The 27,280-nt window shown below is 40.2% G+C and overlaps 2 protein-coding genes and 1 long non-coding RNA gene across 3 annotated transcripts; 1 reads left to right on the forward strand and 2 right to left on the reverse strand.

The window, feature by feature from the left end:
- Positions 1 to 3,566: 3,566 nt before the first annotated feature.
- Positions 3,567 to 4,241, reverse strand: LOC127139005 (uncharacterized). Its single transcript, XR_007813969.1, has 3 exons — positions 4,184 to 4,241; positions 3,746 to 3,929; positions 3,567 to 3,646 (listed from the first exon to the last, which is right to left on the reverse strand). It is a non-coding gene; the product is annotated as an uncharacterized LOC127139005 (long non-coding RNA).
- A 120-nt stretch (positions 4,242 to 4,361) lies between these two features.
- stra6 (signaling receptor and transporter of retinol STRA6) lies at positions 4,362 to 20,659 on the forward strand. Its single transcript, XM_018680993.2, has 18 exons — positions 4,362 to 4,523; positions 7,726 to 8,131; positions 9,530 to 9,596; positions 10,592 to 10,674; positions 11,421 to 11,554; positions 12,121 to 12,287; positions 13,165 to 13,290; positions 14,018 to 14,088; positions 14,849 to 14,928; positions 15,030 to 15,091; positions 15,315 to 15,477; positions 15,651 to 15,726; positions 16,165 to 16,298; positions 16,768 to 16,885; positions 17,260 to 17,361; positions 17,469 to 17,632; positions 18,340 to 18,477; positions 19,595 to 20,659. Exons 2-18 carry the CDS (start codon positions 8,061 to 8,063, stop codon positions 19,831 to 19,833), a joined length of 1,995 nt encoding a protein of 664 aa, XP_018536509.1. The 5' UTR covers positions 4,362 to 4,523; positions 7,726 to 8,060; the 3' UTR covers positions 19,834 to 20,659.
- A 493-nt stretch (positions 20,660 to 21,152) lies between these two features.
- islr2 (immunoglobulin superfamily containing leucine-rich repeat 2) lies at positions 21,153 to 25,608 on the reverse strand. The gene is made up of 2 exons (XM_018680982.2): positions 25,341 to 25,608; positions 21,153 to 24,564 (listed from the first exon to the last, which is right to left on the reverse strand). The coding sequence occupies exon 2, from the start codon at positions 24,553 to 24,555 to the stop codon at positions 22,432 to 22,434; it is 2,124 nt and encodes a 707-aa protein (XP_018536498.1). The 5' UTR covers positions 24,556 to 24,564; positions 25,341 to 25,608; the 3' UTR covers positions 21,153 to 22,431.
- Positions 25,609 to 27,280: the final 1,672 nt, after the last annotated feature.

Here is a 27,280-nt window from a genome sequence, read left to right on the forward strand (position 1 = left end):
GTCTCTCATTTCCTGTTTCCCACATGAGACATTTGTTGTGTTTCCATGGTTTAAAAAGGCCAGCTAAAAGCTGGGTGTAGTTAATTGCCCTTTTCCTAACATCTAATAAAATATCATTGTTAAACAGCAAAGTAGAAAGTAAAAATAAACAAAGCAAAATGTGTTCCTGATTCCAAGAAAAAAAATTAAAGGTCATGTACATATCAATATGATTGAACTTTCTAGCCTGCAGATTTATAGGTCATAAGATAAGACTGCAACATCCGAAATTCAACAACAAACCAATAACCTGCTGCTCACATGACCCACATCAGCACATCGCTAAAGCCTTTAAATTAATGCTTACACAGACCACCCAAACAAAACACACACACACACACACACACACACACACACACACACACACACACACACACACACACACACACACACAATGACAAAATAGAGGCCATGGCAAGGACATCATCTATCACACTGACATGTACAACACCCCAGCTAAAACAGATATCAACACACATACACACACACACAGCAGCTCAAAGAGCAATAAACACCTGATATCAATAACAGAGAAAATCCTTCCTGTTTACTTGACAAACTCTGCATTTCACCCTTTTTTTAATCTCACTGGATCAGGTCCCACAGAACATACAGTAAATACACACCTACACAGTCTAATACAACAGCCCTGCAATAATCTCATCCTTTATATTATATTGTTCAGTTTTGTTAGTACTGTGCCAGACGAGTATTGGATAATTTACTTGTATTATATTAAAAAGCGATATGTTGCACATGCCCATTTACACACATGACAGGAGCATTAGCTTGAATAGGTGCTAATAAACTGGTGAGCCAGTGTAAGTGCACAGCTACTGCATCATGTCTGTAAAGCATTTCTTCAGTAAAACATCAAGTGCAACTGTCGCTTAAGATAAACAGATCATGAAGATCGAATCAAATTCTTAAGTGTGCGGCGTGTGTTTGCCAAGGTGTTCTCCAAACGGTTATATAAAGAGGATTATTACACTGCAGCTCAGACACGACCCTGCCGCGCCACCATGAATCTGAGACGCCTGTCAGGCAGCCGCAGCAGGAACGTGACAGACTGAGCGCTGCACACCAGTGCGTCTGCAGCAAAGTGATCATGACCACTTTAATAACTATCAGGAAGATTTGTGCTTGTCAGAGGCTCCTTAGATATAACATCCCATTCTCCGCGCTCATAAACTGGGAAATAAATCTTTCACTCCCAGCCTACCACAATAGCAGTCATATATCAAAACAGAAACGACCTGTTTGACTGAAATTGAATTTTTTTTTTTTTCTCGAGTGGCCTCGGGTTGGTCCAATCAACTTTAGGTGTCAAAATGTAATATACAGCAAAACAAGATTATTAAAATGAGTTATACTAAGGTAAATTGTTGCAGCTTCTCAGATGTTACTGTATCAAATCTCACTAATCACATCTGTTAAATTTGACTGAAATTTAAATTCATTTTTTCCAAAGAAATCACAGTACATCCTGGGTTTTTGGTTTTGAAATGTGTACTTATTTTGTCAAAACTGTAATGACAAAAGGAAGGTTATTTTACTGTTCACATTACTCTGAGTCTGAATCATGAGTCACAAGGTAACGTACAAAGTGCTGAGGTTAAAGGACTACCTGGTGCCAAGAGTTATGACAACCTGTGACAGTGTGTGCTTCTTGAAAAATGGAAAATAATGTCTTGTATAAATATTCTGATGCTATATCTGACTATGATGTGCTCCACTCAGTAGCACTCCACAGAGATGCGTCTCCTGGCCTTCAGTCAGTCATCTGCTGTCATAGAAATACCCAAAAAAAGGCTTAAAGCCTTATACAAATAAGTCTAAAATGCTGTTCACTGTGTAACCTAATCAACTCTTTCTGTCACATGTGAACAGAACATATGGATTCATATCTAGCTAGCACTATGTGCCAGAGCCAAATTATTAATTAAACATTACAATGTAAATTCAAGCAGTTTTTATCCAAGCCAAATGCAAGACATCTGGGCGTAGAGTAGGAGGGGGATTTCTGGAATATGCTTATACTGACTGAATTTTTCTGAAATTTACAATTGGTCGACCCAATTCAGCTTCATTACAGCTGTCAACAGAGATAAGCAGTTCTTTCATGTCCGCTCAAATGTACATGTTTTTCCACCTCAAACACACACAAATCCAATTATGTTCTAATTGAGTGTTACAAGGCTCATTGATTATGACAGAGGCAAGGCAGCAGACTGAGCAGGAGAAAAATATCCCCAGTAATTAGCCATCCGCACCCAGGAGGCCTTCAGGAGGCATGATTTAATACTGAGGCGATATTTCTCAATATTACTCAATTTGAATCGACTTTGCCAACAATTAAATGTTAATATTTATGGAGCACGAAATAAGGAATAAAAGAATAATCCATTCAGAGATGTCAAGGCAGATGCAATTGGATTCGTTTTATTTATCTGAGGCATCTTAGATTAAAAGTAGTCTGGGTTAGAAAAACTGTGAAAAAGTGTTGCATTATGTACAAAGCAACGACTGACAAAAGCCGAATTAAAATACTGTCTGTTAGAATCTAATTTATTGATATGACAGGCAGAAGTCTCAGGCTTGTTTTCTTGCCTCTGTAAGGACAGCTGTGAGACCAAACTGCTAACTCAGTTTCTTGTTTTTCAGAGCAAAAAGTGGAGTCAGCTAGTTAATAATTATGATGGCAAGCTTTTGATGGAAAGTTTGTGTTTAATTTTAATAAAAAGACTGAGTCACTAAGGAACAGTAGTCAGAGGAGGATATACTCACTTGCTTTTTTGGGAAGAGGTCATAAGAAGGTCAGTGTTGCCTGTTGAGTGGAGGAACAAGTCTGGACTCTGCGATGCATAAAAAGCTTGCACTTGAGAGTTCCACTTCAGATTCGGTGGCAGGAAGCTAGCCAAGAGAAGAATGACAAACTTGAATTCAAAATAATGCCCATACATTTACCAGTGCTGAAATTCACCCTAAACTGCAGTACATGTTATTCCTGTGAACCAGAACCAGGTCTCTATAAAGGCCAGAATCTAATTCCTGAGATCAGTGAAGACAATCTCTCACTCTCTCTCTCTCTCTCTCTCTCTCTCTCTCACTCTTTCTGCACTATTGTCACTAATGAGTCAGTGCAGTGAAGGACAGTGGCGTCTTGTGGCTAAGGTGCATTTGGGGAGGACATCTTACTGCAAATAACACTGATAATATGATGCCATGAAACCACAAGAAGCTCATTTTAGTAGAGAAATTTTGTGTCACATCTGCTCCGGTTACATGCAGAGCTGAATTTAAATGGATGTGATTTCCTGCTCCTTTGTTTGGAAAAAGAGAAAATGACAGTTTGTCTCTGGTTTTGCTTTATCCCTAGAATTGGTGTAAGTAGACTTCCTTAGGAGCCACCATGCACTCATCCCCACAGAAGAGGAGTTAATGGTGTTTTTTTACACTGGGTTTGACTTCATGAAAAGAAACTGTGGACACCAACTGTTCTCTATGCAGCAAAAAAAGTCACTCACCATCTTTGATATCAGCGTCATTTATCTGGGCCTCTCACAAACAGAACCCTGATCTTCAGATGAACATCATGGTTCTTATTCTTGAGGAGAAACAAAAACAAAACATGATAAAAATTTAATCAAGAAGTAACAGTTGAAACACTGAAAGTTTTATTGCACATAGAGTAAAGACGCCTCACCCCACACTGGTCTGCACAACGGTATCAAATGCAACCAGAATTGGTCTAAATGACGTCTCCATCGCCGTGTTGCGCAATGAGTCCCAGCAGCGGCGAGTTTCCTTTTTAGTTGAACTTCACATTCACCACTTCAGCCTCCTTCACTTCCATCGTGATGGGACTCTCCTTCATTGTGACAAAGCTACTGTAAAATCAGAAATAATATGCGTCAGAACAGGCAGCAACTGGTTGTTGTGTTGATGCAACTATGCCAGGAAATGTGTCTCCTTTGACCTGAAATGTCAAAATAGCAAAAAATCCACCAGGATGTCACAAAGGTCACTGAATATACAACATCAAGACAACTAAAACACACAAGTTATACTTAAGGATAAAATCTCAAAATACTACTTTTATCCAAAAACATACACCCAGATAACAAAGGCTTAGTACAGTTACCTTGTATTTTCATTCATTAATATATATTTCAGATGATCAGCATTCTGCAGCCTTGACTTGAACTTGTCCACATTAGTCACCTCTATATGTTTCACAACAACTTTTCTTCATTTTGCATGCAGCAGCACTTTTATGATTATTCCCACCACAACAAGATAGAGATGGTTCAAAGTCCCAACTATTCACCACATGAGGAGGAGTCCAGAAAAAAAGCCAAGTTGTACTTGAGATTATTGTTTTGTTGATCTAATTATTGAACTCCGCCGAGGTGGGTGTATGGTGGAAAGTGATGAAGACCCCAGCCATTTGAAATTCTCAGACAGCACAAGGTTAACACGAGGTAAGATGCAAATTTTAAACTCACCTGAAGTGGATTTTGCAGAGTGGTCTAGAGTCAAGTACAGGAGACATTTAAGTACCACACAAATTTCTGGCTTTTAAAAAAATGTTTGTAAATTTCTTTGTTTTACATAACTTGTTTTCTGTGCAAGTAGTAGTCCTGCAGACATTACAGGACCAAACAAATTTTGCTTGACAAAATTAGCTCACTAGCAGTAGTCGTCCTGCACATTTACCACCCTTACACTCCTTCCTGGCGCAGCAGCACACCTGCAGTCTGTCGGTAAGTAGCCTAGCATCTTTAGAATTAAGAGCAGCCATTGTAGTTGATATAAAAACACTCATAATACACCATACTCCTGTTGCAAAACTTACTAAATAATTATGTCGCCGTTGAGAGGCGCACGTTTAAGTCCAAGGATATAAAGGCACAAAAAACAACAACAATACACAATTACCTCCTCGTGTGAAAGTTGCCCACTGAGTTGAGGACACGCAGGAGGTACAGGTGACTAAGTTACCTGTTGTGGCGCTCAAGCTGAATGACTCTTTGTTGTCAGAAGCTCGAGCTCGTGTTCAAAGGCACGAAATTTGTCCGTAACGTCTGTTTGAAACCGAATCCAGAGGCGCTGACTGCTGCAGCTGCACCTTACAGAGGAGAGACGATCATGCTCACCTGTGGGAATTAGGCCAGCAATGCTCTGCCTGCTTTAAATTAAGTGTACAGTAATTCGGACACACAGAGCTTTAGACACTTAGATATTTAACACAGGAAATTAAATGGTTACAGAAACATTTGAGCTCCCTGAGTGATGATAGTATGGATAGGAAAGTTAGTAAGAAGAGTTATGGAAAGCATCTTCCCTAAACAGAAGATGTTTAACAGCTCTAATGATCATGGTTGTTTGAGTATTTGCCAACTCTTTCACATGTTATTAGTTTGTGGATGCTTGACTTGCCACTGTCATTGATGTTGCTGTTTATTAAAAATGAATATTTGTAATTCAATTATGTTTATTTTTACGTGGCTCATGCCCCATATTTTTCCTACCAAAGGGCTTTTGAGCCGACTTCCTAAACCTGATACAAGTGAGATGTCTGGCTCAATCAAACTGCCTCTCTGTGATGTAATTATAACTGTTCAAAGCATTCTTTGTTCAGTGACCCCTTTATTTGCCTGGGCTGCTTTTTCTTCAGGGAGCATTTGATTTGGTGGCTTACTATGCTTGAGAAACAATGTTTTCTTAGGAGTGTTAGGAGGGAAAATTTGTTGCTTTTTTTTTAAGTTGTGTGACTGTAATCCTGGCATAATGAGTGTATGCTGACATGGAGGCAGTGTTGCAAAACTGACTTAGTCTCAGCTGGCTGCAGCTGAATGCAGTAACAGATGCAGACATGTTGCACAAGATATATACAACCTTTTGTGTAGATGGTGGCAAACATAAAAATGTAAGTACGTTTGCTGTAGCTTTATTCAACTTGTTTCAGATATGAAATAATTGGAGCTAGGGTGTTGCCATGACCCTTGACCTCAGTGTGTCTTTGTAGCACTCACATGCTTGTGCTTTCCTTATGCTGCAGGCTCTTTGTGATCATTTGGTCTCTCTTTATACTGTTGTTGCTGTGACTAGTTTGCTGGAATTCCAGAGGAGAAACCTTTCTGCCCAAATAGGCTTTTCTGTCACCAAAGAAATGAATAATACTCCTGAGATCTCCTCTTTTCATGAGATATAAGAGGCTGCAGCAGAGATCATGAAGAGGGTAAACAGGATACATAGTTAAAACTGTGATGTTGGAAATATCAGATCTCAAGATCTGGTGTTAAACAACTGTTCTGTTTAATTCCTGTGTGCTGATAGATCCAGCGAGGATTTAATATGCAACAGAGATTTGTCATGACTCAGGAGGACAAGGTCCAGCCTGGTGTGATGAGATGTGCCGGTTCACACTGTTACATGAAATATTAGACACACAAACAAACTCATATAATGTACTTAAATTCTGCAACTAACAATGATTGTGATTATAGATCAACCTGTAGTCCTTCCTCTGTGTTTTAATTCTATGAATGAATCAATCAGTCTAGAAAATGGCAGCACCCTGTCTCAGGGCTCAAGGTGACATTTTCCGACCAAAAATCCAAAACCCAATGATATTCAATCTACAATGATGTAAAGTAAAAACTGAAAATCTTCACTCTTGGGAAGCTGGAGCCAGAAAATTAATGCACATTTTGCCTCACACATAATTTCAACAATTACCGAACTACAAAAATTGTTAGTGATTAACCTGTTGCTCAACTTATCAATTAATCAACTAATCGTTTTGGCAGTACTGTTGGTTAACAGGAAAATTGGAGAAACATAGGTGTTGAAGTTGAATTTCTTCTCTGGGGGAAAATTTTTTGACATTCTGATGTCTCCTTTCCATTGTAAGTTCATACAATGGAGAGGAGACATTAGAACATCCACTTTTATTGTTGGATATTATTTGTGTATCATGAGCCGACAAAAGACACCACTGGCATTAAAAAAAATCTAGAGAAGCTTGGATTAAATTCCCATCCTCTGGGCAGTTTGTCTCCAGCTATTGTTAAATCCATTTCATCCACACATATCATGTACTAGTTTTAGTTTTTTTTTTTTCTAAGACAGAAGTCACCTGGTTTAGAAAACTATGCCCTGCATGAAAATGCCCTTGGAAACATTTATCTTAATTTATCTGCTGAAGACAAAGTACTGGGTGGAATGAACCCATCCGTGATCCTTATCTATCTGAAGGTGCAAAGGTGTGAAGTATGCTGTACTAAAAACATGTAATTTCTTCCATCCTGCTTTATTTGGTTCCATGTTGCTGTACTGGTGATTCACCTGGATTCAGTTTTGGTAACCTTTTACAAATGATAGGTGGAGACTGTGACAGGAGGGAACAACGTGAGAATTTCCCTGTTATCAATGTGGAACTCCGCTCTGATAGGAAAGCCTCGTTGCTCCCAGCTACCCACACAGTCCTAGCTGGAGTTTTATATCTCTGCACACCTGACCCCTTCCAGTCACCGGCCACAGGTCCATTAACACAACTCCAAAAGTAGATGTAATCCCAGTAAGCTGCAGGTGGCCTTGCAGATTGGCTGCCCAGATCTCCACATTTTTCCCTCCTTTCACACACACACTGGCCCCCCTCTCACTCACTCTCTTCCCCAGGCTCCCAGTGTGGTGGCAACCCTCAGCTGAAATAGGGCCTTTGCAGGGTGGAGGCAACACGCTGCAGCCAGGACCTGTCACATTACTCTCAGCTCCACAGTGGGACCAGGGCACCTGAGTACAGACTGTGAGGGAGGGTAACAGACCAAACACAGAGAGCAGACCAAACACACGGAAACAAGGACGCCTCTGCAGCAGAGACCAACTTGGGACTTGGGAGACACTTTTTCCTCTTGAGTCAAGGGGATCGCAGCTGTGTGTCGCTACAGATTGTGGGTTAAAGTACATCAAGTTCTTTGTAAGACTTTGGATCTGTTTGAAAAAGAGAAAGCACAATGGATAAGGATGCTCTACTGGACTATGAGTACCCAGACCTGGATCCACTGCCATCCAAAATTGAAGCAGAGTAAGTACATGCTTACATTCCTAAGGACTAAAGTTTTTTTTTTTTTTTTTTTTTTTTTTTAAGATCATCCACTTAATTTAGCTTTGAACGCTTTTCTTGTCTGTCTGTAACATGGAGAAAATAGGATGAGTCAGTCCATGGTCTTAGAAGTTATTCCAACTTTTGTAAGTCTGAACAATTATGCAGCGAGATACAGCTTTCATTGAGATATCAAGTGACACTTGGCACACTTCACCAGAGCCAGTGTAGGTGTGTGATCTTGTTTCCATTCATATAATTTGTAATAATATATTATTATAGGCTGTATCATTTTCATGTTTTGAGAACACAGGTCGTTATGGAAACCCACGGATACCCACAGAACTTTCTAGAAAAAAGTATGAACAATACTTAAGTGTATCCAACCCAAAATAACTCATTGTTTAAACATTTTACTGTTCTGTTTTTTTTAATACAAAAAAATGAAACAACTTTGGATATACAATCCAAAAGCTATACTGACACATATTTCTTAGTCCTGACCAATCCCACAATGCAACAGGGTGCATGCAATACTTCCAGTTAGTTCTTTAGGGATGTTTTCTTACATTTAAATTGCTTTTGCTTTTATAAAATGAGAAAAAAAAACAATATAAGCAAAAAAAAATGTCTCCACTGGTACAGAATGATTAATAGTAATAAAAATATTCGTGTCTGATAATGGCCTCAGATTAACAATATGACAGAAATACGATGGAACAAGTGTCATTCATCACCAGCCGCCATGTTTAGCTAATAAACCGTCTGAATGTTGTGTAAATTGATAGACTGTGGTGAGTTGTGGTCTGAAAAGCTTTTGTGTTCACTACTGCAGCTCACCAGCAAGCTAAACTAGCTTAGCTTTTGTAAACACTCAAATGCCCTGTTACTCTCTGGAAATGTTAATTTTAACCTTGTCTTAAATTTACAAAAATGGTCTGGTCTGGTGGAGTCTGTGATCTGAGTGCCAAGTTACAAATTCACACATTGTTTGGACAGGTAAGAGACTGTTGTGAAAAATGTCACAGCATCCACTCTGGAAGAAACATATGAAGTCCCCTCACTTTTATGGGGCCTTGACTCTGAATGTCAGAGTTGTAATTACTACCCCCATGACCAGGCATTCCTGCTCCTCCACTGTACAGGAACGTGAACATAGGCATTTGTTGTTTTCCTGTGTCACGCTGATACCAATCCGTTTAAATGCAAATCTCTGCTGCAGGATTTCAGCCACAAAGTTTCCAGCCACAAATGATCCTAACAGTGACGTGTGAAAGATTTAGTGAGGTATACTTTAGGGCAGCTCAGTGAGCTTTGAGTTTTAAGATTCTATTTAAGATTGACTGTTTTGCTTATGTGTGAATGTTTCCCTTTTTTTAGAATAATCCCTCCATGTGACCCTACTGTTGATGACAGGCTCTACCATATATGCATCACTGCCATATCTGTAAGTCCACTTTCCCGTTGGATTAATGTGACACAACATTACACTGTCCTGTCATTCACTATCATATGCATCATTCATTGCATTTATGATATCTCACACGTTATGTTATGTGTTGTATGTATGATGTGCTCCATTGTGATATGTTTTTCTCCTTCTTGATAAAATTATGGCTGTCAACGTCAGCCCTGTCTAATTATCTTCACCACGGAAGTTACTGTTTGTTTTCAGTCCCATCTGTTTATCTGATAATTAGGTTATTATTTCAGAAAGTTGTGAACAGGTTGTAATGAAATTTGGTGGAACAAATGGTTTTGGATAAATAGTTGTTGGTGCAGAGCCAGATCCAGATGTACATCCAGGGCCCAGATGATGATTAGAGGAAGGATTCACATGACAATATAAAGCTTCTTTTGAACTTTTTTTCTTCAAAAGTGAATATAAAAAATGTATTTAAAAAGTAAATACAGTAATAGTAATTCACTTTCTGAGTGGCTTCTAGTTACATCACACAAACTACGTTACATAAGCCCAAACTGAGTGCATAACAATTAAGAGAAGATGATTTACCAGTTTGGCCTTAGATTAGTAAATCTAAGTCTAATATTTGCACATAATATTTGTGTCAGGATGTCTCCTCCCATGTTTACACGATGATGTTACTTGGCATTCACTTTTTCTCCCTATGTCTGTTCAGTGACTAGAAATTTGTCCACCCTGGCCCAAATTATAGCAAGGCATTCTCCCCCAGATTTGTTTCCTAAATGTGTCACAGGTCACGACAGGTCATTGAACTCTCACTGGTCAGTGATCCTGAGTGATGACAGTTCACTCAGAGGTGCATCCATGGGGTACACTAATGAGACACTGGAGGTGTGGCCTTTTGTGGCATCAACCCTCATTTTTAGTCAGGAGCAGAGTGATGCCTGAACCCTGGGGAGTCCACAGCTGCAGAACTGCTGTGCAGGTTATGTTAACTGATGTATTTCCTCCTACAGCTGGTTGTCATGCTAATCCTAGCAATCTTAGCCAGACGGACGAAGGTGGGCGACAGACAGAAAGGACTCCCAGGTTTATTCAGGTAAGGGTTTGTTAAGTAATAAACACCATGATTACATGTGAAATGAAATAGCTGCTTACTCCTACAAGAACATATTTGTACATTTACATTTAGTTTGCACTGCTTTTGGTAATTTTCCAAAGATTTATAGAATGATTTCCAGTCTCATTTTTGCAGTATTGTTTGAGAATCAACATGCAAACACTTTGGAGATTGGAAATTCTGTCACAGTTAACATTTTCCATAAGAGATTAATATTGCAGGTGGCCATTGTGATAACAGACTTGATTATGATAAGTCACATGGATTTTGACAAAGTCTGAATTGGGAACATTACTAACTTTAAAAAAGTTGGCTGCTGTACTCTTGAGTAATTAGCCCCAAGATCTGCTCCAATGGAACTGCTCAATGGCCAGCAGATTAAACTGGTCATACTGGGTAACTTCCAGGTGTGAGTGTGTTTAACTCTGTGTTTCCTGGAGCTGGGTGCCCTGGATGAAAGAGAGCTTTCATGCTCAGTGAACCTTCCCTGGATAAAAATGTGATGGATTTTCCTATGTCAAGCAAGTTGCAAGCCTCAAAGTTGATTTTCATACCATGCGGACATGAATGGGAGGTGAAAAATAACAATGACAATGCCTCATATCCTTAAACTCAATTGTAATTGGTTGGTAGACTAAATGCTTATATGTTCCCTTTGAACTGTTACATCCAAATGTGAGGCTGGTAACATGTGGGCTCTAAATACCTGCTCCTTGATTTCACAGCCCAGTCAACTTCCTGGACCATACGCAGCACAAGGGCCTGGCAGTGGCTGTGTTTGGAGTGCTCTTGTGCAAACTGTGGGGCCTGCTCATATCGCCAAACCCCCTCCCCTTCACAACAGACTCCCAGAACAAACGTGAGGAGGTCTTCTTAGTTCTTCCTGGTCTAACATTAGCCAATGTGTATTTGCTTTTTTTCACAGATTGTAAATCTTTTATAGCTGCTTTTTATCATAAGAGAAAAAGGCTTTTATTCCAGAAACTAAAATGTCCGTCCTTGAATAAGTGGACAAAAGAAAGGCAGGAGATTAGACTGTCATATGGATAGGTGTATTTCCATGAACATTATTTTTTTAAATATCTGTGTTATGTAATTGGATTACTTCATTTCCATATGTCTGTTATTTTCAACTCAGGAGTTTGATGGTAAGCTTTTTTCTCCCTGAAATGAAATTACATAAGAAATGACTGTAAGGAGTCAGGCCCATGCTACTCTACACAATCCCTAAACAGAACAAGGTTCAGTAGAGGAAGAAATATATCACTTGTTCAGCATTGTGTGGTCTCAAATTATGCATAGTTTCCACACATTTTCCCAAAAACTGTGAAGCAGAATTAGTTGTCAAAGTTATATTCTCGTGTTACATATCAGCGTATATTCCCTCTGATGCTCTTGGTCTTCACACACTTGTTGTATTTGCAGAGAACTGGGTGATTCTGGGAGTCTTCTACTACCCCGCACTATACTACCCTCTCCTGGCATGTGGCACCTTACATAATAAAGTTGGCTATGTACTTGGCAGCCTCCTGTCATGGACACACTTTGGTGTTCTGGTCTGGCAGAAAATTGACTGTCCCAAAACACCTCTGGTGAGTAAAGATCACTTTTAGATATGCCACGAGTTCCAAGTCACATATGGTTAAGAATCCAGTGTCTATGGATTTTTAATGGTCATTTTCTCCACTGTGTGTCATCTGTCTGAGTTTTAAGGATTATTTCAAGGACAAAGCTGTTTTGTTTTGGTCTGGAAACCCATTGATTACCAAACAAAGCTGGTCTGTTGTATATGTAAGAGATGTGATTTGAAAAGATGAATATCAGGCCTGTCAGTTGGATTCATGGACACATGGTTGGGGTTTTAAACCTCACTCAATCCCAGATTCTGTGCCACATCCCTGTTGTTTGGGTTTTCAGTGGAGGATTGTCTATGACTCATAACCATTAGTTCCACTGTCTGTTGGTCTTAATCAAGAAGCTTTGTCACAGTTAATCAGTTTAGTGTGTGTCAGTAGAAGAGAGGCATCCAGGCTTTATGGTAGATTGTGTCATGGTTGCCTGTCTGTCTATTCCACCGTGAGCTGGCACACACTAAGATGCTGCAGGGAGCATCTCCGCTGAACTGAAAGACTTAATCACACAAAGACAACAGAATAAATTTTACTAATCATTATGTTTAGAATAGTATTTCTTTTTAAACATGGAAAAGAGAAAAAATCACATGACAATCTTCTAGTATTTGGTGTATAACTAAGCACAAAGATTTTTCCCATGCCCTAAATTTGAATAATTTTGGCCGGTGTGTTGTCGTGGGGATCCCATTTGGCCAGTCTGCAGACTCCTACCAAAAATACAGAAATCCATTTGTGCCCACTTTTTGTGTCAGTACAATGTATTCCTGGTGTGTTTCTCCAAACCTCCCAAAACAAGTTGCTAGGTGATTTAAAGTCTTCTTTTATTCCTTTGCAGATACACAAATACTACTCCCTTTTCTCCAGCCTGCCCCAGATAGCTTGCTTGGCATTCCTTAGTTTCCAGTATCCCCTTCTTCTATTCAAGGGCTTAAAGGGCACTGAAAAGAACAATGCTACAGAGGTAAGTTTTGATCTTTGAGCAGTTCCTGAGTGTTTGCTTCAGGATGGTTGCAAAGTTGTAATAGCAGTTGTAATAGAACTGTTTGGCTTGCTTACGTAACCAAATGAGTAAAAGTGTCTATGTTGATTAGTAGTTAGTGGCTACATAAGCCTGAACTTTTAAAAATGAGAAAAATCTCACTTAAGACGCACATTTCCACTGAATCTGTGTATGTGAGGAACTTTTATAAGCTACCTGCTTATCAAGGGGCTTATCATGCTCATACAGTCTAGGCTGAGGGAAAATGCGAAGGCCAATGCAGCACGCCAGTGGCCTAATCATTTTAAGTAGATTTGACGTAATTGGTTTATGTTATGTTCTTGATCAGATTATGAAAAGGTTGCCTTGTTTTTTTCACTGAGGATACACAATGCTGTGTTTATTTGATGGTAATCTCAGCATGGGTGTGACAAAGCTATGGTGAAGCCATTGCCTGGAGTTTGATTCAGCCCACCCCCTTCTATCGTAAGGAGGCTTAGTTTGTGAGCAATGCTTTTTCCACATGATAATCATTACAAAATAAAGGTCAAATTTAAACACTACCTAATACCACATGCTTCCAAAGGAGCTCAGAAATTTGGTGGCCCAACTGAAACCAAATCAGTTAATTCAGCTTTGCCTCACTATCCTAGCCTATTTATTGTATACTGTCATCATTTAGTTCCTTATACTGTTGCTGCTTTTTCAGGATCTAAGCAGCAGCTACTATAAAGACTATGTGAAGAAAATGCTCAAAAAGAAGAAGCCCACCAAAATCAGGTGAGAATTGTAACCTATAATCAGTAACACACCAGATTTGCTGTATTTTTACATACCTATTTCTTTCTTTTGACATCTCCTCAGTCAATTTAATTCAGTTCTGGGTTCAAACACAGCTCTTTCCACATAATAGCTAACTTGAATTTACCTAACTTGTTCTTGGCCTTTTAAGCCTTGTAGAACAATAGAGAGATGACAGGAAATGTGGGAGACAGAGATACAACACTGTCAGCGTTTGTAGCTTTAAACCCTAACTTACAGGAAGTTGTAAAATTGCATCAGTGAGTGTGTGAGTTTCCCAGCCTGGAATATGTCTACTGTTACAGACAAATAAGTATCATATGGTGGCAGAGAGACTAGCTGGAGGAAACAGGTGGCTGTTGCTCTTCCTAGACACTGAATCCTGATTAAAGAGAATCCGCTGACTGATAACATTTTTGAAGACATTCAACACCCGCAGTATTTTTGCAAAGAACTTAATCACACCTGCTAGTTAAAGAATTGTCAATATTTCCTCATACAGTCAATGCAAATAATTCATGTGTCACACAGAGGCTGTTATCATGAAAATAATGCATTTCCTCTGTCTTTTGTAGTGCATGTTTGACTCAATTTGAGTTCCTCAATTTGATGTATGCAAAGATGATTATGGCAAAAATGGCTCATTCATTCACATATGTTTCCTAATCTGGTGGATTCATTGAGGTGTGCCGTAAAATGCAGGGTTTGAATCTGTAACTCTGTTTACCTTTCACCTCAGCACATCGAGCACAGAGACGCCCAAGCTCCCTCAGAGGATGATCGATGCTGTGAAGTCATACATTTATACGCCAGAGGAGGGTAAATATATGGTCCTGGTTTCTTTTATTTCTGGTCATGCCTTAATGTGTTATCTCCTGTCATTGTTTTATAACACCTAATTTATTTCTTTGTTAAAACAGCTTTCCGCTTTCCACTGAAGCTGGCTATATCTGGTGTAGTGTCATTCATAATGCTGTATCAGGTAACTATCAATTACATTTACTGGTAGATTTAAAAATCCATGGATATTATATTAGATTTAGCACAGCACTGCACTTAAATTGTTTATTTCTGCATGGCACTGAGGTATTATGTTAATTATATCATCATTCTAAGAGTTTTTCCAGTAATGAATAAACAATGTATGGGTTTGTTCTTTGTTTCTTTTTGTTTGTTTATTTTGTCTTTTGTTTTGTTCTTTGTAGGTGGGTCTTCTGCTGATCTCGGCAGTGGTGCCTCCTCTCCAGACTGCACGTTCTGGAGTCGACGAGGACATCGCCAACGTTTTGGCTGGGTTCAAGATCATGCTGTCTCCAGACAAACATGAAGTGGTCCAAATAGTGGTTTATTACATGTGGTGTGTCGAAGGTGAGTGAAACCATAAAGAGATTAAATACAGTTAAATCACATTAGAGTCTTCTTTCATAAGCCACAGTTATATTAACATATTATTTTTTATTGGCTGTATTGTTGTTGTAATATGACATGCTAATTGCCAATGAATGAGATCCTGAAGGTCATGTGCTATATTTGTCTTGCAGTGTGCTTTATCTCGGCGATGACCCTCTCTGGCTTGGTCAACCTAGCTTTGCTCATGCGGTCTATGGTTCTGCATCGGTGGGTTTAAGAGCAAGAAAGTGCTGTAGCTGTCTTTCTCTTATGTTTTTTTTTCTCTCTCTCTTGCCAAATTGTCCAAGAATTGTGAATGTGCTTTGCATTCTGGTCCCTTCATTATGATATAATGGTTCACGCAGGAGTTATTATAACATAATAGAGTACTAATCATCCAGACAGACAAAATAGCTTTCACTCTGCGTTAACTGCTTCTAGAAATGAAAATGGCCATTAAGATAAGAAATGAAATACTGTGCCATTGCCATAAATTACGTCGTATTAAAAGAAATGGTTTTCCAAGTCGAGTATTGAATTGCATTTCGGCTGTATCCCCTGCTAAATTACCTCTTCAATCGACTGTGTAATTTGTACATTTAGCGATAAATCCGTTTATGTATCGCGTAACCCTGCATTGTCTTGATTGTGTTTTCCCCTCTGTAGGTCAAACCTGAAAGGGTTGTACAGAGGAGATATCTATAATGTTTACAACTGCCAGAGAAGTATCAGGGCTTCACGGCCAGCTCTGGTCTGCTGGATGGGATACACCAGCTTTACAGCAGCTCACATCTGCATCGGTACAGTTACATACTGAATACTGAGGGAAAATAGCAAATTTTTTTGGTTTCAAATGGTTTTGTCCATACATTTTTGTTTTATCCTTTCATAACTGCTGTTAAATGTTTTAGATGTTGTGTTTTATATGTTTTGTTTTGTATGGTTGACAGTACTTACCCATAAATATATATATATGTGTCTGCACATTATTTCATAGTTCCTCATTCAGGCAAACAGCCATATTAAGCTTTCATCATTTCCTTTTTCTAATATTATTAGTGCTTTCTTCTGTTCACCCTCCTTAAATGTTTCTAAATGCATCTGTCTAAACCAACTGTCCAGCTAGAGATGTGCCAGGGATTTTGAGGTTTCCTAGTAAGAAAACAATTGTTCGCCCCTCCCCTCGCTGTGATATGAGAGAGCAGTGGGTGTGTAGTGTAGATTCATTGGATACTGGACAGGGTGTAAGCTCTGATCTTTCCCCTGCAGGCATGATCATCCAGACCATGGTGTTCTTCCTCTGCCTTCTGATCGCTGTCTTCCTCATTATCATACCTGTTCTGCACAGACAGAATCTGATTCTCTTTCAGATCCTGTTGAGCATGTGGTGAGCATTCGTCACGTCTCTCACGCATCACTCTCCTTTGTCCAACAACTGTATGCTTCCAAAGAGAAATTCGCCACTGTGACTTTGCCGCTATCACGGCAAAATTAAGGTTCTGACCATGAAAATACCTAAAAAAATCTACTAGATGAACTCAAAGTGTCACTGGGTCAATGAAAAATTGAGGCTGCTTTCTTAGTCCCTCTTAAAACATGATATCTAGGACAGCTTTCAATCAACAGCCACAACATGCTCTGTATTTTTTGTACAGAAATGGCTTTGGCTCACATCACTTCTTGTCAGTTATAAAATGTTTTTAGTGCCCTCTGTCTTGTATCATGGCAGGACATGTTTGATTGTTGATTTTGTCCTTTCAGGCCCTTCTGGCTGATGATACTCTTGGCTGTGTTGTTTCAACACATCACTGCCAGGTTTTGCTTCATCAAAAAAACAGCTGGCACTCGAGACCTAGACAACAGGTGATTTACTATATTTGCTGCTGTATATTATCTATACTGTGTTTATTTATTTATGGTTTCTAAGTATTTTAATTCCTATATTTGATGCGCTCTACTCTATCTAACAGGGGTAACCTGTTCCTGCTGACGTACCTGCTTTTTGCAGTCAATGTTCTGATCGGGGTGCTGCTGGCAGTCTGGCGCATGATCATCACAGCCCTGTTCAACATTGTTCACATGGGACGCATGGATATCAGTCTTCTTAACCGCAATGTGGAGGCATTTGACCCAGGTGGGCAAGATATTCTACACTCTGTCATTGTTGTTAAGGCAGCCATATTGTCACTGTCTAGTATACTGACCACAGCAAAGCATCAGGTCAAGTTCAGTGTCTGCATAAAAAATACCTTAATACAATAAATAGCATGCACCTTAACTGTCTTTTTATTTGTGTAAAAATAAAAACAGTGCATTGCTAGGGAATTGAATGCCTTACATTACGTTGCTCGCTTATATTTTACATATTCCTGCATTTTTCCCCTTTTAGTCTGACACACAATATTAACGTATTCATTGGTATTAAAGTCATGCTTTTACCTTTGCAGATGTCACTATGTGTTTTTTTTCACTGTCACTGTGGAGGCTTAAAGAGAAGCAATTTTCTCTGAGCAAATGCACTTTTACTGATCCCACTTAGAGGCCAGAAATGCGTATCCTATCCACTTTACCCTGCTAGCGACTCAATGCAGCCCGTATGATATCTGTATTCTGTGCGGTGCAAGGGACTCTAATTGCACAGCAATCTCTGAACTGGCCACAGATTTAAGACATCTGTTGTCAGGAAAAGCAGGTGGTTAAAAAAAAAAAGACAGAAAAAAAGTGTGATTGTATGGCTATTATGTGTGATTGCTTCAAAGCCAACATGGGGCACAGTGCTATGCGTTTATTGCTTTTGCCCAGTCAGAGTGATCCCCCCTCCCTCCCTGTGTCTGTCTGCAGCCTACCGCTGCTATGCTCATTATCTGAAGATTGAGGTGAGCCAGTCTCACCCTGTGATGAAGGCCTTCTGCGGGGTGTTGCTGCAGTGTGTGGGCCAGGAGAGCAATGCTGCACAGAGGTCACGGGATGCAGAAGAGGGTCTGTAACACAAAACCCAGCCCACATCACAGACCACACATTCATTCAGCCAGTACTGATGATTCAGCTCACATGAGTGCACGAAGATTTGATACTGGGGCTTCACTATATTCATAAAATGTGGTAGTTTCCTAAAACAATTGGGCATTGTGGTTTTTAGCAAACATTAGTCAAACAAAAATAAGTTGTGCATTTGTTAGGGACTGTTTTCAATCATGAATTGATAGATATTTTGTGCTGTAGTGAGTATTAACAGCAACAGCTTATGACAAGAAAAATATTGAATACCATCAGCTTTGTCCTTTAAAGATAAAAAGTAGTTATTTCTACATTAAAGGCAGTGTGGCATTTTTAATTTCTCCAGAGACGTTTAGAATTCAGCAGCAGGTCACTGTAACACATAATCAGATCATAACACTGTCTTGCATGCACAGAAGAAATGAAAGCTTAGCAGTTCTGATTTAATATGGCAGGAGCAAATTGAGTCTCAGTGCGGAATAATTCACAGACCTGCTGCTGGTCTCAATCAAATCTGTCATAAACTAATCAGCTGTCCTTATGGCATGCCCACACTCGCCTGAGCTTCTGTCACCAAGAGACAATGTAGTCCTACAGGTTGGTGCTATATATAGAGAAACTGGTAGGAAAATGCATCAGGCTTCATCTGTTGTTGAGGAATCCAATTCTGTCTGCTATATAGTCACAGCTGAGTCCAATTACAATCTCTACATGTGCAGTGGAGATGTTGCTTGTTTGCATCGAGAGAACAATGCATTATCAGGAATAATCTATTGCATTACAAAGATTAGTTCTCGAGTAGCTGATTACATAGATGAGCTGCGCTAATTGCCTGTTTCATATTCATGTAGCCCAAGGGGCTCAAGCTTTCAGCGTGTTAATGGCAAGCCCAATATGCTCCAACCATGCTTGGAGGATTAGAATATGATTGCTTTCTATTATTACTCTTTTTGTAGTATCTAGCTGGTCCTGGGTGGCCTTCAACAGAGTCCTCTCCCCATTCTAGTTAAGATTAAAATATCTTGAGACTGCATAAGACTTGTGTATATATAACATATACAGTACCTTCGGTGCTATCATGATGTCTGAATGTCCTCAGGGATCCAGCTGGTCCAGCAGGACAAGAAACAGCACAAAGTGTCCAGTGCCAAGAGGGCCCGCGGGCACTGGCAGCTCCTCTACACCCTGGTCAACAACCCCTCCCTGGTGGGCACCAGGAAGCACTTCCAGCGTCAGACCGCAGAGAGCTTTCTGAATGGAAGTCTCAACCGCAGTGGCAAGGAGGGGAGCAAAAAGGAGGCAGCAACTAAGGAGGCAGAAGCTGCTGCCAGCAACTGAACATGAATGTGACCCTGATTAATAAGGATTGGCTGGAAAGTCTCTCTTGGTTTTGGGCAGATTCTGCAGTCACATTGTTTGTCCATTCCTACTGTAGATGCGTCTGCATTTGGTGAAATAAGTGCACTTATAGCTCAGTGTCTCATGTAGAGATATTCAACAAGCCTTTTTCTGTCTGTCTGGAGATTGTGTGTTGACTTTGTGCTCTTTATGTTCCCCGGGTTGTTTATGTGTGAGAGCCACTGTCTCCAGTCTCATAGGAAAGCTCGTGTTGCACTGTCTCCCAACAAAACACACTCGTAATGTGTCATTTTCAACACATTTATGTGCTTATTTTGGGACAGCATTCATTATATATCAACCTATAGGTTAATCACATATTTTCCAATATGTTGTCATTATCATATAGTTCAGATGATGTAAAATGGTAGTCGCCCAAACTAAACATACTGATGTGAAATCCACTGAAACATCCTTTTAAAGAGGGTATTTATATGTAGAACTTTTCATTATTTATGACTTTACAGAATTAACTGTTTTCATAGACTGGGTAATAAATCTTTTTACAATGGTGCACATTTTGTGTATCTAATAACCTGTGGAATAGGAACCACCAGACAAATGCAATTGTTTGTATCTTCTGTTTTATTTGTAGACATTTAAGTCCAAAACCACTGGCTACTTATTGTTGTCTGTAATCTCACCTGGTTTCTGATGTTTACTAACATTACACAGTTTGACATTTAAAATGCCGACTTTCAAGTGAAAATATAAACACTGGAATTTTCCTCTTGATTACTGTGACAATAAAACTGACACTAAACTATTTTTTCATCATCATTTATATTATTCTAGAGCAGGTTCGTTTATTCTCCAGACGCGTGGTGTGATGCTGCTCCTGTCGTGATGCGCGGAATGAACTGAACTGGACTGAAAAGAGAATGAAAACAAAGGAAGCCTCTTTTATCAGCGCTCTCAAACGCAGCATTTTTTTTTTCTTTACCTTTTGCATAAACGCTCTATGGCCTCAAAAATCCAGCCATTTTTTTTCCTCCAGTCCTTTTTTGGACTGGAGGAAAAAAACGTATAAAAACGTATCAAATAAAAAATAATAATAAAGGAAAATGCATGAGAAATAACAACCAAGAACGAAAATAAACTGTATCAAACTGTATCAGCCATATTACATTTTCCTTTTAGATTATTATTATTTCAGATAAATCTAATAAATAATGTAGCTGAGCTCTCTTCCTTTTTTCCTCTGGAACATCTCACCATCTGTGTCCGCAAGGTCAGTGACAAATCCAGAAAATGCTGTGTATAGTTTCATATGTTTTATTAATTCCACTTACATAAAATTATATCAAAAAATCTCGAAGGGTCACGGGGTGGGGGTGTTTCTTGTTTTACAACATAGTTCACAAAAACTCACTATGCATCAAATTACAAGACAGTGAAGCCGTCAGACGCCTTCTTTGTCATGGCTTCGTTTAAAACTTACCGTCGTAAAAAAAAAGAATTATTTCAACTCACATGGCTTTTACATCACAAGTTGACAGTAACATCTAAAGTCCTCTAGACTACACTAATAAAAACCACACAAGGAAATACGTGTGACATGCCATGGACACGTTCTTTGTAAAAAGCGAGAAGTATACAAGCAAGCACCCGTTGATTAAGAGGTTAAAATCGCACATTTTTTAAAGCCTTATACGTCACGTGGAACAACATTTTTTTAGTTGGTAAATAACCTGGGATATTCCGTCAAGCACAACATAGCTGGAAGTGAAATTTCCCCCCTTTTTGGACTCACAGGACAGCGGGCATGGCGCTGCTGTGTGCGGTCATGTCAGGCGCAGTAACGCAGAAGGCGAATATCTGCGTCTAATGTCATTTAAATATCAAATATCATCATCATCATCATCCAAATCTGCTGCTACAGTTTCCGTGGACGCGTTGAGTGGAGCCGGAGTGCCGACACCTGAGAGGACAATTGGCCTGTGAGTGTGTGTGTGAGAGAGAGAGAGAAGGAAGGAAGAGCAAATGTTTTTTTGTTTTTTTTTCCCTGATGTTACTTTATTTAAAATGGCTTTGAAATATATGGCACTTTTTTGCTGTGTTGTTTTTTGTGCTCTCAAACGGTGATTATATTTTTCTGCATTCATTTTTTTTTTTTTGCCCTAAATTACGCAGAACTCTCTGCACGCCACCGTTTGCGCCGATGCCCATCTGTGTCTGTCCGGTACAAGAAGGGAACAACACTTCGTCGCTTTCATGTCAGTGTTGAGGTCTGATAAGCTAGAGATCTGTGCTTGCATTGTAAACGTATGTCACTTATTTTAACCTTACAGTAGATTACAAATGTCACATGAATCAATTCACAATCTCGGTGATTGGCGGAGTACTTTCTGAGGTAAAAAAAAAAAAAAAAAAAAAAAAAAAGAAAGAAAAGAAAAGAAAAAAAATTTAAAGATCCACCTTTTTTTTAATCAGGCGCTGTCGTTTTTCACGTGTGGTAATGGTGGGTGAGTTACCCGCTTGAATGTAGGCTACGTAAAAGTAAAATATTTTACATTATACTCGTATCGTCAGCAGGGCTCAGCGGCTTGGCTGCTTGTAGTTACCGTTGATCTCCTCCGAGATGTTGACTGCCTCTGCTCCCAGCGGTAACCTGTCACTATACTCCGAGCCCATTTCGAACTCCTCCTGGTTGGTTTTGGATGAGGATCCGGGAATGGACTCGGTCACCACGCTCCCCTCGGCTTCTCCCTCCCCGTCTCCCTCCTCTCCCTCGGCCTCTCCCTCCCCCTCTCCTAACTCGCTGGGGTTGAAGGTTTTCTCGGACTCCACGAAAGACGCCCTGGGGTCGAAATCTCCGTTCATTTGTTTCTCCATCTGATCCGGATTCTGAGCCTTCATGATCAGCTTGTAGGTCTTCCCTTGGTACTTGTATAGCAAATGGCAGCAGGTGGCCCCCAGTAAGGGAACAGTGGCCAGACCCAGCAGGAAAATGCTGACAACAACGATGATGAGCAGGGAGGGGATCTTCTTCCTAGTTGTGAAGACTACTTGGACTTGGCAGTCTTGCCCCCCATAGGTGAGACAAAGTGTGTAATTGGTGCCAGGCTGTAAACCATGGAAACGGTAGGCATTAACCCCCTCCTCTATATTGGACCACTGAACCATGGAGTGTCCATTTCCTGTATTTACACAGAGGTAGAGCATGTCCAGGGTGGCTTTACCAGATGACGACTGGTACAAACCCACAGGCTCTTTATTCACTGTTTCCTGGTTTTCAGGTTGACTGAGATGAAGGTTAGATTTGCTGCTGGGAAGCTGCAGTGGATTCAGCTGCACTTTGGCCTCCGTCTCTGACACCTCTAACGCAATAACACCAAAATCAAAAGTGTACTGCTTCAGGTCATCCAAGCTCATGTTGAAGGCATGGTTGGAGATGTATTCGCTGCTTTCCCTCACGCCGCACTTGTTTAAGGTTTGCTCCTTCGAAACACCGCCAGCCTGCTCCGTGCTGTCGATTTTGATTGATGGAGCTTCTGGGGTCTTTGTCTTATCTTCAGACTTGGTCCAGTTGATCACGTTGTTTTTGGAGGGATTGGTCTCTGAAGGCTTTTTGTCAGACGGATGGATTTTGTCGACCGTTTTGCCGACATGTTTTTGGGCGCCTGCCATAGCCACTCTAATACTCCTCTCTGCTTTGCCCAAATCATTCACAGCAGAGCAGCTGTAATTTCCATCCTCCCTTTTAGTCAAATGCGAGATGATAAGTGTGCCGTTACTAAAGACTTTGAATCGATCGTTGGTTGTTTTATCATTAATTGGTGCATCATTTATCTCCACAGTGGATGGCAGGGGAAACAGATAATTTTGATTTCCTGCAATCACCTCCCAGCTGACTTGTGGATTGGGGCTCCCTTTTGTCTCACAATTTAAAATGACCATGAAACCTTCATAGACCTCTGTGTTCTCAAGGTCAGGCTGGTAGGTTATAGTGACAGTAGGGGCCCTACAGTCCAGTTTAGGAATCTTTGTAACCATCGTACCTTTCAGGTGTTCAGGGGCCTCACATACAATTGAATTTGGCTCAGGCACAGAAATCTTAGTTGTTGCAATCCAGTCCCTCAGCCACTCCAGGCTGCAGGAGCATGTGAAGGGGTTGTTAAAAATCTGAAGATGGGACATCGAGGAGAGAGCGCTGAAGGTCCCCTGCACAATGGTGGTGAACTTGTTGTTGTTAATGCGCAGCGACCTCAGGTCTTTGAGCGTGGAGAAGGCATCCTTTGGAAGGTTCACCATCTCATTGTTGTTCATTTTTAGAAGCTGCAGGGCGGTGAGGTTGTGCAGATCCTCCCATGGAAAGTTCACTATTTTGTTGTAACTGATGTCCAGGTTGCGGAGCTGAATCAGGGGGGCCAAGGTGTCCGTCTCTATGGTAACAATCTCATTGTGGGCCAGCCAGAGAGAGGTGACCTGAGTGATATTGACGAAGCTTTTGCTCTTGAGCAGTTTGATCTTGTTGGCTGAAAGGCTCACGGTGGTAACGTTGGAGGGGAGACCCACAGGTACCACCAGCAGGTCCTTGTAAGCACAGTCTGCAAACTGGTGGGCAAATTTATCCTGGCAGCTGCAGAGCTCCGGACAGCACTGAACAATGCCAGTCACAGTAGTCCACAGGGCGAGGAGCTGCAGGAGCCTTCTTGCCATTTTCTGCACCTGCAAGCATCAATTACCAGACATTAGCCAAATTTTTTTTTTATCAGATGTGTACATGGCATCCATTATGTCCATTACACCAGCGGAAATGTAGCTGCTGTGAAAGCTTTGACGTCTTATCAGCTCAAATGTGTTTTACTAAATAGGTTATGGTTTTTTAAAAGGCACCACAGCTCCTTCACACAACTCAAAATTGCATCTTAAACACATAAAAACAAAGAAGCTGAAGACAACAACAACACAACATGAACACTGCTGCTGTCATACAATCACACTGCATTTTGTCCAAATCACGTCACAAAGACAGCAGTCATTATTTTTGGGAGTTTTTTTTTTGTTGTTGTTGTTTGATAGTTTTTTGTTTTTTTTTTTGGACATCCATGCACTTTACAAAGCATATATGCACATATGATACGTGTCACAGCTTATTTGCAGCAATATCAGGGTCAGGTGGTCTCTCCTGCTCTGAGCGCGTTTTCACAATCCGGTGCAGACAAACTGGCGCTGTCTGTGGTGTTGAAACCCTTGATTCTTGCAGTTAATCGGAAACACTTTACTTTTAGCAAGAGTTAAATGGTCATACTTTCATGATCAATTTGCAAAGCATTGAAGCTTTCTGCACTTATGAGCAGATGCCCTTGTTATCAACTGGCCTACAGGGCGATTTCTTCTATCTCATCTTAGATCTGGATACTGCTCATGATATGTGTTTTTTTGTTTTGTTTTTTTCATTTTCCCGCACAGTGACTTCCTCATTAACTGCTCAATCGTCTTACCTGTCCAATGATAACTTCAATTCCCGTGTCTTATAAATCACCCTCGGAGTTTACAATCCTCTGAAACAAGTTTAATGGTCGAAAAAACTCGAGTCCTCAGTGGTCGTGGCTCCTTTCACATGACTTTTGCGGGTCTGGACGGCGCTGATGAAGGGCGGTGGAGGGAACATTTTTCCCGGGGAGTCGATGTTGCAATCCGACGGCGCCTTTTTCCTCTCCAGCGAGTGTGGGATCCACTGCGCGTCCCCGCAGCCGCTGAGCGAGAAAAGGGACCGTGAACGCGCAGCCTCTCCCATCTCTCTCTCTCCCTCTATCCTCACTATTAAAGATACAGAAGCTCCGGGTCCTCCACCCTCAGAGAAAATTCATAATTTAGGATTCCATGTTTAATTTATTACCCCGACCCGAGTCTAATCTTTGACCTCATTCGCTTTTGCCCGCTACCTATTGTCTTTAATTACTGAACCCAGCCATGAATTTCCAAACGCGCAGATTTCAAGTTTAGTTAGGCTGCGAGGACCAGGCCACAGTCTCCTGCAGCATTATCAGAAATAATTTTGATAATAAATAAGAAACAATCAAACAAAAAAAGACTGTTTCCAAAAAGAAAAAGACCCAAAGACCTGAGCGACATCAGATCCAGATCATCTGATGGCATTTCATCACAACATATATGAAGCCTGAACTGATCAGGTTCAGTGAAAATGTTATAACCAGAAAAGGCACAGAAACCACCTTCTTCTTATAACATAATAAATTTGTTTTTCTTAATTATATTAACCTAAAATATTCTCAGTCATGCACATGTATGTTTTTTTTAATATGTAATTTGTTTTGAATGTATCAGGTCGCCTATGACTTGAAAAGTATTGTGTTTTTTTAATCAACATTATCAGTTATTATAGCTCCTTAATCCTAAACGGATTAGTGTTAATGTTTGAGGTGACTTGTTTCCTGTTAAATACTGCCATCTTCTGGTGTGTTACAGTATGAACTCTCATGTCATTCAGTCCAAACAAAACAACACATAGTAAGGGGGCAGAGGAACATAGGGACATATTGGCCATTCCAGGAGCCTCAAAGGCCTTTGTTTTAGGTTTAAAAGATATACTCACTATTCTTCAAGTCTGTTTTAAAACAATAGTCAGGTGTAGGTCAGATAAGTGTTTTTTGTTATTATCAGCTTTAACGCTGTGATGAATTATACCTCTGTTTACCTGAGTTCTAAAGATACAACCTGTTTGTGCTCTGTTTTTCTTTTAGAGAAATGACAAAAGAAGAGAGGAGAGGAGGTGGGAGGGCAACATGACATGTAAACCTTCTCATGTAAAAGGTAAAGATTTCATGTTATTATTAGATTTCATGCAGTGATGAATTATATCTGTTTACCTGATTTCTAAAGTTCCCAACCCTGTTGGGTCTCTTTAATTTTTTGTTAAATATTACATTTGTCATACTCCAAATACACTTTGAGTGTTGATAAATTACAACTGGGTAAGACTTTTTATACTTCTGACTGGGTAAAGTTATCATCATCCCAGCTGGTGAAAATTTGGAGGTACATTTAACTCCATCAGGGCAAATTAAAATTCCCAGTGTTATATATTGTGCTATCAGTCTGTATTTCATATACACGGGGGATGCTTATCTCTGCAGCTCCAAAATCAGCTCTGCTGAATTACACGCCCCACAGGAATCAAATGCAGTAATGAAGACCCTATTTATTTTGGCCGACCAGTTAAAACATAACTTGACAGCTATAATCAGCAGTTGTTGTAACAAGCTCACTGAATACACAACAGAAAATACAAACTCCACAACCAGTGATATTTATTAAGTGATCCCCAAACACCAGCACATTAACTTTAATTTTTGCACTGAACGAGGACTGTGGATTTTGCACTGGAGACATGTTAGGAGAGGATCTTTTAATGGCAAGT

The sequence above is a fragment of the Lates calcarifer genome, linkage group LG10 (assembly GCF_001640805.2).
Source record: "Lates calcarifer isolate ASB-BC8 linkage group LG10, TLL_Latcal_v3, whole genome shotgun sequence".
Taxonomy (NCBI): domain Eukaryota; kingdom Metazoa; phylum Chordata; class Actinopteri; family Centropomidae; genus Lates; species Lates calcarifer.